We start from the raw sequence: 12,503 nt of genomic DNA, 5'->3' as shown, positions 1-12,503 counted from the left end.
CAACGCCTCTGTCATTTACAAAACATAAAATGAATCTGTTTAAGGCGAAGTCTTCATTGAGCCTTTTTTAAAGAGGCACCTAGCGGAAAAATACGAAGCTTGCAATTTGAGACATTTTTTTGGTAATTTACAATTTCAACTGTATTAATGAATAAATATGTATCTGAAAACATTAAAAATAAAAATATTTTTTATTTTAAGTCAAAGACAAACTTACAATTGTAAAAAATGTAATAAAATGTGAATTTGTTCTATCGATCCGCACCCTATTATTACATATATTTTATGGTCATATTTATTATTAATATTTAGTTTATTAAGTTTTCTAAGCATCACCTAAGCGATTTTTGACAAATTCATAGTTTTAATATTTTTTATATCTATTTTAAAAAACATCGATTTTTATAAAAAATATAAATGTGTATAACTTGAAATCCTTTTTATTTATATCAAATCAATTATTTTTATAAATATAAATAAAATATTTATATTAATATAAATAAAAAGGATTTCAAGTTATACACATTTATATTTTTTATAAAAATCGATGTTTTTTAAAATAGATATAAAAAATATTAAAACTATGAATTTGACAAAAATCGCTTAGGTGATGCTTAGAAAACTTAATAAACTAAATTTTAATAATAAATATGACCATAAAATACATGTAATAATAGGGTGCGGATCGATAGAACAAATTCACATTTTATTACATTTTTTACAATTGTAAGTTTGTCTTTGACTTAAAATAAAAAATATTTTTATTTTTAATGTTTTCAGATACATATTTATTCATTAATACAGTTGAAATTGTAAATTATCAAAAAAATGTCTCAAATTGCAAGCTTCGTATTTTTCCGCTAGGTGCCTCTTTAAAAAAGGCTCAGTGAAGACTTCGCCTTAAGTTCTACCATTAAACACCAATGTAATGTAATATAAAATTTAGGCACCTATTCCACTCCAGTGTGTAATGCGAATGTGACGGCAAATGCTACATTTATTTGTTTATAAAATCTTCTACCATCAGGTATGGAATAGAAATAATTTAATTGGAATATCCAGCGTGACAAAAAAATGTTACATTTATACGTTCTGCATAAATCCATTTTTTTTCAAGAGGCAGTAAAATCTGGCTAAATTTAGTTAAAATTCGTCTTGGAAAATTGACGTCTGGTATTTAGGAGTTTTGGATAATAATTGATTTAGGAAGTATTTGTGGAAGGATTTTTAAAAAGATTAGTTATGTTATCGGTGCGAAAATCTTATACAGAGGTCGATATTCGATAATACTCACATTATTGCATAGAAGTCTAATTTTTAACCAAAAATATTTTTTTTTTGACCAAGTCTGATCTTAATAAGATCATATGGGCCTCCACATAGTGGAGATTTATATCAACAGTTTTTTGTTTTTACGAGAAATGGATGTTAGCCAAAATAATTTTACAAGATATATTATTATTACATGTGAAAATACCTCTCATGGTTTTTTTTCTTTTATTTTGTTAACTGTCAATTCATGGTGGAACTGCATTGTATTGTTGTTTTTATTTAATAAAACGCAATTTTTTGTAGTACTGTAGTACAAAAAATTGCATTTTATTAAATAAAAACAACAATACCTCTCATGGTTTTAATATCCCTAGGTAAAATATAATATTATGTTTATCATCAATTTTATTATTTGCCACAGACAAAGATTTATACACCTAGGATTTTGCTTTTCCGCATGAAAGAATGTCATGTCTGTGGTCAATAGTAATGTTGTTTGGACCCGTTACTATGACAACCAGCACACCTACATATTTAGAATTTATTCTTGTTACATCAATAAAATCCTAATTTATGTTAATTTCATTTCTTATTGTCCATGCAATAAAACCAGATTACTTTGTAAAATCACACACAAAGAAAGTACTGAATCTGCAGGCATATTTACGTTAACGTTTTAATATTAATCATCAGTTGCATTGATTGTGTTATGATGTTACCGAATCGCCATGATGAAGGTGGATATGTCCCTGGTCAAATCATTCCGATTCCCACTCGACCATGGCAGCCGCCCCATACACCTGCATGTTATATGCCGCATCAAAATGATCTGTGTCCTAACAAAGATGTGGATATGGGAACAATTGGTAAATGTCACATTCAGGCACAGATAATGAAATACTTACAATAGAGGATCGTGTGAAGAAAATGTTTCAACAAATTTGTTATCTATAGGTCCATGGGCTACTGGCCATGTTGATTGGACTCCTTTGTCTGGTATGACTGGAACTCGCCCTGTTGTGGATAAGTATTCAATCACGAGATATTCTACTGGTGAATGGCGACACCATAATGCTCAAATTTTAGAGGGAGAGCCAATACGGGAAGCTGCCAGGTTAACAATGAAATATATTTGCCAAATACTCAAACTTATTTCAAATTAATATTGGTATTATTCATTGGTTTTGTAAAAGTTATAGTAAAGAGTGAACATGGCTAAGAAGTTCAGTAACGTCTTTGGGCAAAGTAGCGCCTCTTTCTATTATTAGTTAATATATTTCAATTTAATACCAACCATATTTTATTATTTCTTTCCGGCTATTTTAAACATAAATGCAATAAAATCTTTTAACTTCTGACATGCATATCTACTGGCATCTAAAGAACACAGATTATCAATGTTGCAGATGAAATAAATCTCCTTTCCACGAAACTTACTCTTTCTAAGCACTGCATGACCTGCCTTCATCCGCGGGACGTTACCGAGGAAATTATACCTGTAGCAATTTGAAATATATTCATATTATCATTTCCAGATTGGACATTGAGTCAAAGAACTGTTTATTGAAGGCTTATGCTGTATCTGATAAAGATTTCAGTGATAGCACTGAACTCCTTAAATATAGAGCTCAGGATATATATAGATGGAAGTCTGAAGTGGAGTTTGCCATTAAGGCAATGTTTGAAGAAATTGTTGTCCTGGAAGAACATCGCCAAAGATTGAAAGCTGCTCTGGCAGTTCTTTTATTGCCAGAATCTATCGGTAAGCTAAAAAAAACTATATCAAATATTTACTGATGGTTTTAAAAATAAAAAATTCAATTTGCACTCCTAATTATAAACTGAAAAGTTCCTTTTTGAACATGTTCTACTGACAATGTCTGGAAAATTCTTTCCCCACATTTCTTCGCTGTGTGTATCGAAAAAATGTATTTTTAAGCTATTGGTTTCTACGTCTGCTACCTGCATAATCTGCCATTTTGAGATTGTCGCAAAAAACCGCACATTTACCGAAATGTCACTGAAAATAATGATGTTTCTCCCTATACACTCACTGACATGGCTAAAAAAATTGATCTTGATGATGGTGATATATTTATAAACATAAATATCGATTAACGCGTAATGTTAATTATGTATTATAATTGCTCTTTAATTTTTGTAACTACCTATCTATTTCAGTGAGCGTAGAAGAGGAAAGATTATTTAGTGTACCTGTGCATCTATCCTATAGACAAGACTGCTATCGGCCGCTATCGAGGGTAGTTTATCATATTTATGTATTGAAGTATTATAATTGTTACAATAAGTTAGGCATCTTAACTGTCAAAACTATCTATCTCGCTCTAAAAGTTAACACAGCCAAGACAGATGCTGTTAAAACATAGCACTTATTGTAACAATTACAACTAATTTATTGTAATTGTTACAATAAGTGCTAATATTTCGATACAAAAATACCCTAGATAGCTGCACTATTTACGTGTAAAACTTTCCTTTAATAAATTCATATGAAATGATTTTATTAAATTTTACATAGGTAGCATGCTATTGTGCAACCATTTTTTATTAATTTAAAAGTAGATAATATAGATGTAATAATTAGGTACATATTATCAAAAATATATTTTTTCGATATTAGCGGCGAAGCATGTTCCTAGGACCTAGACCCAATAATGACACTGTGTTTTACAGCTGGAGAATGCTTGGATCTGAGGTCAAACCGCTTGGAACCGGATTTAGTAAGAGATTGTGCTGAAGAAGAACTGATCAAAGAACTATCGCTCATAGCAGAAATAAGACGCGTTTTGCATGACAAATTGAAAGAAGTCGAGGCCCAAATGGTTAACAATAAAGCTGCAAAAGCTAAATTGGAATTTGATTGGAGCGATAAAATGATTTCATACGATACGGAATCTTTAAACGTCGGATTGAGTAATAAGTCAAATACAATTATGCTTAAACCGGCTTCGGTTAGAATTCCAGAAGGGTGAGTATTTCCTGATAATTTTGTATTAAATTACTGTTCAGTAACAGGTAAGATTGTCACTATATTATTTCATTTTGACATATTTCAATAGGCAATCGACAGTGGGCTATTGGGAACACTTTTCTAGAGAAAATTTGGTAGATGCCGAAGCGACGAGGCAGCAGTCCATGTGTGTTCGTGCGGCACTCGTTGCCATACTACTCAACACTGCGAGGGACATTCGTACTCAGGCAGATCGTGTCGATCAAAGTCTCGCAGAAAAGGCATCGTGCACTGACGAGCTGAGGGTTAGACTCGAAGATGAACTAACGAAGGTATAGTATTTACATTGCAATCCACACAAAGAACAGCGAATAAAACCTACTCGGTCTTCTCTTAATGGAGAGTACTTTTTGTATGGAAAATCGTTTATAACAAAACTAGCACCTACTTAACGGTAAAGTTGTCATAACATCTTCAATCCAGAGCAGAGCAGACCTTCCTCTTGATCATTCACTACAAATTGCAACAAACCTACTTCTGCTAAATCCGATACCATCAGTCTATCTTGTCAAACTAATAAATCCCATTTTGGTCGAAAATTACATTTTCACTAGGAAATCTAACAATCTATCAATTTTCGAAACTTCATTTAAAACAAATATTATACAATTTTTATACAGTCTCCTGAAAGAATATTTGTTTTGAATTAACGAGGTTTACAAGATAGACCAATGGTAATATTATATACTATTTCAATCTAATGGGCATTTGGCCGTTCTTTGTGTTATTTAGTATCCTCAGATACTATTGAATGATGAAATTCATTCAGCAAGAGTCGAGCATCTCAGTGAGTAGGTCGATATTCACCGTTAAAATTAAGTGTCACTGACAATTAGATTTTTAGACTTCAACTGTAATAAAAAATTTAATTAAAATGAAACTTGTACCTACCTAGTACACATAATTTAATATTGCTCAAGACCGGCTTCGTTCGTTTAGGAAGACATCGTCAACTGATCAATCTATTGAATTATTTGGATTAAGTAGATATCGACAAGCGAAACGTTTATGAAAATGTTTAGGACATAAAAAACCTTTTTCCTGCTTGTGCTTCTGCGTAATTCGAATAATATTTTATTACATTATGATTAAAGCCAATAACTAGAAATCTATTGGTCAATTTTAACAAACCAACCAACATGTCTTGTGTCATTTAACAGAATGCGGCAGGACAATGCTTAATTTTGCTCTTCTGTGGTATTTATTGCACTTACATCAACGATATACAGCCGAACTCGGTTATTACGATCTCGGATGTAATTAGGAAATATTCGTTGACATTTAGGTTTATCATTTTTTCCATACATTTATTCACTGTTATAACGAGCAACTTATCGGATATACCGAGCTAAAATACTGTTAATGTGTCGATCGTTTAAAAACATTTCGACCCTAAGCAATAAAATCCGATCGGACAGGATGCCGCCAGGGCCGGATTACGTTTATGACACTAGTTAAGTGTCTAAGTACCTACCTAATTGGTGTTTTGCCGACAATAATAAAAAAGTATACACGCATAATCGACTACCTCATGGAATAACACACTAACTCTAAATTATCAACTTTTCAGGAGAGCAAAAAAACCATTCAAAAAAATGTGTAGCAAAAGCCGTTTATTATGTGCAAATATTATTTAAATTATAATTTATATCTTTAAATAGAGTATCATTTAAGCATACAATCAACTTTTGCAAGACATAATTTTGGGAAATAATACCCTAAATGTGTTTTTCCACGTTAAGTTTGACAACTAAAATATTACATCTAGATTTGGTGTGATTTTTCCCGTTTATATATTTTTAGAGGGTGTATATATCTATACTTGATGTGTTTTTCCACGTAATTATTTTTTTTTTTCATAAAAAAAGTACCACGTAACTTGAGATGGTGTTTTTTCCATGCTAATTCTGAAAGATAATCTTAAATATCTCGACTTAGAGAGATTTTTGTTTTTTGAATGACATACTATGTGCTCTTAGTGTTTTCTCTCTCGATGATATTTGATTAAACCAAAAATAGGTTTAGATATTCTGATGGAATATGAGGAGATTTTTTAATTAAACAATATTTTATCGCAATAAACTGTATTTTAACCATTCAGTCAGTTTCAGGAAATTGTTTTACAGAACATAATATTATAGTAAAATAATTGCAAAAGTTACTTAATGAATATTCCACTCAACATAATAATGATTGATAGTATAAATTAAGAAATTACAGGATAGTTTGTTACCTATATATTTTACGTAAATTACGTTGCAGCATTGTCAAGTAAATAGGTACCTACATGGATAATTATAAACGTTATATAAATTAAACATTTTTAAATTAAGTTTAGGAAAACTATCAACTAATATACAACTGTATTCTTAAAATTAGATTTAAAATATGTAAAAATAGTACTTATAAGACTTCTATACTTCTATGCAGCTACTTATTTCTATCGCACCTCACTTAGCTGTTTGTAGATGCCAAAGATAACAATTAATAGCCATCCTATCATGAACAGTGAGATTATAGATGGCATATTATTTTCCCTTATAATGAAAGACTCGTACTTCACTTTGTGACACAGTTAAAACTTTTGTAAATCAAAACATGCTCTAACAGCTGTAATGTGATTTTCTTTTGCACGATTTATATCACCCTGATTCATTTCTCTTGAACGTTCTGTAAATAATAAATGTTGCTGATAATCACTTTATTTTTTATTAAATATTTAATTTACTCAATTATTGTTTCCGTTCCTGTTCAGACGAAGAAATACGAGAAAAATATGCCTTTATATTGGCGTTCAGTAGCAATTGGAAATTGATATTATTTTGATCCAAACCATATGCTATATTGGGGAAACATTTTCACCATATTCAAATTCTCGTCTAAATATTCTTTTTGGCTATTTTTTATAACATAGTGGGATTCTTTTCTTATAAAATATATTATTAACATGTTCAATTACACTATTTTTGCTTCATGAGCATGAGAACGGTTGTTGTGTCTGCCTTGACTATACAATAGCAATTCTGACTCTTCATTTTTTTTAAAAGCACTCACCACCCACATATTTGAAATTGAAAGTGTTTGTAAAAACATAGTTTTACATACTTTTATTATTTCGTTATTGCATGACAAACCATAAATAAGTGCTTTTAAACGTCTTAAAGAAGCTGGTAGTTTTTGGGTTTTCTTTTGCACTGACTTGTCATATCGTAAGATGTAATCCCATTGTTTCTCATGATTGCCAATAATACAAAATGAATCAAAACTAACTTGACGTTCGGATTCAATCATTTTTTGGGCACTTATTTGAATTGGCAAGAATTTTTATACAGTGCTTCCATGGTATTCAAATATTCTTATATTCATTCACATATTCTTCACCTGCATTGAATGCTTTTTTGGCTTTCTTCCTTTTACACAAGTCTTACATTACAGCTCTCTTCTTTTTCTCGATTCAGGTGTGTCAATTTATAGTGGAAATAATTTGAACAGATGCACTAAGTAGGGACAACGTGATGTCTACAAGTGCATTTATGTTTAAAGGTGGCAAAGTACTGACCGAAGTATACTGTTATTTATTATGCTCTGAAATAGAGCGATATATTTCATTCTGTGTAAGATCTGCTGGAGATTTCGTAATTTATTCGATCAAATCATCAATCATTCCCAAATCTCCTCCAAATTTTTGCGTCATATATGGCACACTGGAAGAACAACTAAAATCCGACAATCCAGGATCACTAGGACTATTCGGAGTCTTCAGATGGGGATAAAATCAACCTGTTTATCATCGTGGACTATCCAATTTTCACCCAAACATGCAATTAGCCTTTTAGACTTTTTTTACTACCATACTTATCATAAAAATATAGTAAAAAGGTCAACACATATGCAAAAATAGGCAAGTATTACCTTATTTACTTATCACAAGTCGTCATGGAATCAATACAAGAAGAATAATTATTTTAGGTTGTAAATTGGAAACTAATGGTGCAAATATGCATTTATATGATGCTTACTAATGATAGGAAGAGAGAAGTTATAGTTTATATTACGAAATACAGAATATTATAAACATTGAACATCCTGTAGGAGCCAATAGTAGGTACAGACAGAATATTTAAGGTTGAATCATTTATAATTATAACCTAAAAATGTGTTGTCTGAAGGAGGAGATTTATTTTTTTATTGTTTCCATCCTTTATTTTATTAGTCTCTTGAGCTTGTAATATTCGCCGAGATCTAGTTGGGGACATATTAATTAAATGGAATAGTTCATAACTTAAATCCATTAGAATTTAAATTCAAATTCCAATAATACCCACCATAGGCCGATAGTACATTTGTACACAATAACAAAAATAATACATTTTTACTATCACAAAAGCAATTTGTGATAATGAAAGTAGGTGCGATTCATTACAAAGGATAATGATTTTTCAATACAGTGTTGTTATATGTTGATAAAGGCGAGATTTGAAGGTGAAAGTTGAATTAGTGTCATATTCCACGGTGAAAACATAGTTAAATGATACACTAAAATGATTTGTGTAGGGAGCATGTATATTTTTTCCGAGTAATAACACACCAACTACAAGTGGATTATTATTCCATGTAATTTAAGATTTTACAAAAAATGTTATATAATCATAACTCTACTTACGAGTATTATTTTAAACAGTATTTTGGGTGTTTTTCGAGAAAAAAATCCAAAAAAAAATTGGCTGGTGTGGTATTTTTTTCTACGCAACAATAGCTCAAAAAACATAAAACACACTATTTCGAATTGGTGTGTTATTACATGAGGCAGTCGATATGTTTGAAAAATCCAAGGTTTGTGAAGTCCGTATGTTCATTACAACCAGCGTTCATTACAATAAACAACTTCTTTTGTAGTTTATGAATGCCATGCTTGTTTCGGGTTTGGTTTGGAGATGGTTTTCAGATTTTTTATTTTCGACTTTTTATCTAATGTGACCGCTCATTTAAAAATACCTATTATCTGTTATATTATGTATATGTTATATATCTGATATAACGAGTAACGCTTATAATATATAATGAGCAAATTTAGTCGGTCCCATCTTCCTCGCAATAACCAAGTTGGACTGTACTATGTTTTATATTTATATCAATTAATACAATATCTTTCCATCAATAATTAATTCTGTGTGTGAAAAAATTTAATAATGCAAATGAGAAAGGGGATGTGTTGAATAATATTTTAGGCTTATATCACTTTTCCTTTCGCACACTGAATTGATAAAAGTGTTTAAAACAATGCATCATTCTATTTTAGATACTACAAAAATTGACAGAAGTTGAAAATCTTTGTGAAGAGCTGAATATGGCATTGCGAAAAATGGATCTCTCCATGAAAGTGGTGCAAACAAGATTGGACAATCGTTCCATTTTGGGAAGACCAAATGTTGAACACTGTCGAGATCCTCCACAACTCGGGTTAGCAAGTTGTTATTTTTTATTAAGTAATATTATGTATACATATTTAAATAAAATCTGCAATTTCTAACTTATAGATTACCAGAGTGAGTAATTTCATTGTGATATTAATACATGCTTTTTTGCATATTTCAGATTGATACAAGAGGTGAGAACGATATCTGACTGCATGACATCACTACGTGATAAATTGCACCATGCTAATGAAGTGCGAGGCAAACTTCTGAAGAGCAGAGGTGATTTAGAGAGAGACATCATAGTTAAGAAGAAGTCGCTTACAATAGATAGGGATAGATGTCAAGCAGTAAGGTCATTTTACCCGTCAGCGACTAAACTTTCTGGCCACGATTGAAAAAGACCAACAGTATATTTAAAAATACAGTAAACCTTGTAGCTTATTTTATTATTATCTCTACATATAGACATATTGTAATTTTATGTAATTCCTTGTACCATGTTAATTAAACATAATATATATAATATACAAGAAATAAGGTTCTTTTGTTAGAACATCCATCTTCAATCTGCTTGCCGGTTGCCGCTATTTTTTTTGCCAGTGTATTCTGATGAATAGTTAATGATTTTTATAATCATCAGGCGGTGCATTCTGTACATTGATTGCATAAAATTATAACGTCAGCAGTTCAGCTACTTCTTCGGGCGTTCTACGCACTATTGAGTCAGGATTTTCGTACTTATTTGCTGGATCATGAACAGTGGAATACAGATGTTTGTAGATTGCGATTATCACCTCGAAAGATCTCTTTTGCACAGTTGATTTATTTGAACTGCTCATTAGCAATGTGATTTGAGGTAACAGGAACACATCAGGCATTGCAATAAAACTGTCAAATTTATTCATAAACGATTTTAGCATTACGGCTTCCATTCCCGGCACCATTGAGAGAGGACCCTTCTCTTGCTCCTGCATTATCGTGTAGATAGGCCCCAGATTTAAATTTGCTACAAGAGAACTCGCCTGCTCTGATGTCAGCGTATCCATCTGCGCATCCGACTGCGCTTGCAACCTTTCATTATAATCATTAGTGAACTGACAAAGAGAAACAGTACACTGGATCTGGTAAATGCAGTTCAATAAATATACGGCCATATCAGTCGTAGACAGATGACAGGCGGTTTCATTAACAGCCTTCAGTAGTGGATCGATGATGCAAGATACGGCTTTTAATATGTCCAAACGTTCGTTTGGATCGGATGCAGAAGTGATTGACAGAATTTCTCGTAGAAAGCTTAATAAATCAGTAACAACTGAAGAAGGTGTCAAATCAGACGGAGGCGCCTTGACTCCATGCAAAAGGTCAGCCATTACTTTCTTTTCGATTGCTGATAAGAATGCGTTTTCACTCTGTTGCTGTAACTCATTCAGTGTCAGCAAAAGAAGACCTCCTTGTATATCAGCTGATAGGATCTTACTATAAAACCGGATAAGATTCGTCACGACACATAATAGAATTGCATCACGGTCGGATGTGAGAATCAACTCTACCCTCACTTTCAACGGATGACATAATCCTTCGGTGATTTCTACAAGGGCTGAATAAATTTCTTCTTTCGTATTTATTTTATCTGCATTCTTTAAAAGAAGGGTCAAGTTTTCTTTTTCGATCGGTAGCGATTGATGTACCCACGCTAATATATCACCAATGTAACGTTTCGGGTCGTGAGCATGGTGCTCAATAGGTTTTCCAGCGCCACTTCCACCCTTTGTCAGCGCATCAATAAATGCACGGACAAGATTTGATTTCCTTGCAGTACAATACTCATCGACGACATACTTAAATAAAACCGGTCGAGTTTGCAGTTTACACATGGCGGTAGGTATCAAAGACGTATGATCCGTGACATCAAAATTCCGACAGCCGTGCTGAGTCCACCTATACAGCCGTTCGATGGCCGCTTCCTGGTGAAGGCTTATCTTTTCCATGATATCTAGAGCAGCAGTTTCAAAACCAGAATGAATCAAGATTTTACAATCGTTGTGCAGTTTATCGACTCGTTCGAGGACAGTGAAGAAGTCTTTCGTAATCGGGGAGTCCCTGGTGACACCGTGTAATGTGGCATTCTCGGCAGCCGTCAATTGAAAATGAGAAATAAAGGCATCAGCTAAGATTAGCTGCTTTTCGACTTTTTTCTTTTCGTCTTGAAGCGAGTTCGTCTGCGATATTAAATGGTGAGTTTTATCTTTGGAATCTTGAAGGCGAGATGCCATATTTTCAATAGTGGAATTAATTTTTAGGACATCTTCATAAATCAAATCCAAATGATTTTTAACTTTTCCAAAGGCGCGAACGAAATTTTCGTATGTTTCTAAATTTCTCTTTTCAATTTGATTTCTCAAATTTCTTCGTGCCAATGATGAATTAACTGTACAGAATGTTGAGAGAGCTCTCAATGCATCTATTGTTTCTTTTTCAGTCTCATGGCGAGTTTCTAAAATTTTTCCTATGCGCTTTTTCACATCAGACTTCTCGTCTTTTTCGGCACCCATGTTACCGTTATTTTTTCAAACGAATGATATTAAAATAAGACAGCAATAATGACAAAACGAGAAAAGCAAAAATATTTTGACAGTCAACTGACGTTTGCATACTGACAGCCATAGATAACCAATTTGTGACGTTCTTAAATGAATTGCCAGTATGCATGATTCTTTTATTTAATATTATTCTCTTGACTCGTCAGCATTAGGCAATAATAGATATGTGTTGGCCGTATCTTT

At 32.3% G+C, this 12,503-nt stretch overlaps 3 protein-coding genes across 3 annotated transcripts in view; 1 reads left to right on the top strand and 2 right to left on the bottom strand.

The window, feature by feature from the left end:
• Window positions 1-12,503, bottom strand: part of LOC147066533 (V-type proton ATPase subunit d-like) — a gene marked incomplete at its 5' end in the record, with an annotated part of 45,707 nt that overhangs the window by 12,589 nt on the left and 20,615 nt on the right. The window lies entirely within an intron of this gene.
• Tektin-A (Tektin A) lies at window positions 1,985-10,115 on the top strand. The gene is made up of 6 exons (XM_085955668.1): window positions 1,985-2,138; window positions 2,720-3,034; window positions 3,967-4,261; window positions 4,353-4,575; window positions 9,603-9,763; window positions 9,899-10,115. The coding sequence occupies exons 1-6, from the start codon at window positions 1,985-1,987 to the stop codon at window positions 10,113-10,115; spliced, it is 1,365 nt and encodes a 454-aa protein (XP_085811794.1).
• On the bottom strand, window positions 10,146-12,394 carry Cog6 (conserved oligomeric Golgi complex subunit 6). The gene has a single exon (XM_085955794.1). The coding sequence runs from the start codon at window positions 12,270-12,272 to the stop codon at window positions 10,392-10,394; it is 1,881 nt and encodes a 626-aa protein (XP_085811920.1). The 5' UTR covers window positions 12,273-12,394; the 3' UTR covers window positions 10,146-10,391.

The sequence above is a fragment of the Rhyacophila brunnea genome, unplaced genomic scaffold (genome assembly GCF_057557595.1).
Source record: "Rhyacophila brunnea isolate RB1 unplaced genomic scaffold, BYU_Rbru_1.0 scaffold_5, whole genome shotgun sequence".
Classification (NCBI taxonomy): Eukaryota; Metazoa; Arthropoda; class Insecta; order Trichoptera; family Rhyacophilidae; genus Rhyacophila; species Rhyacophila brunnea.
Note: the sequence above shows the minus strand (reverse complement) of the source record. Positions and strands in the feature narration are given on the sequence as shown.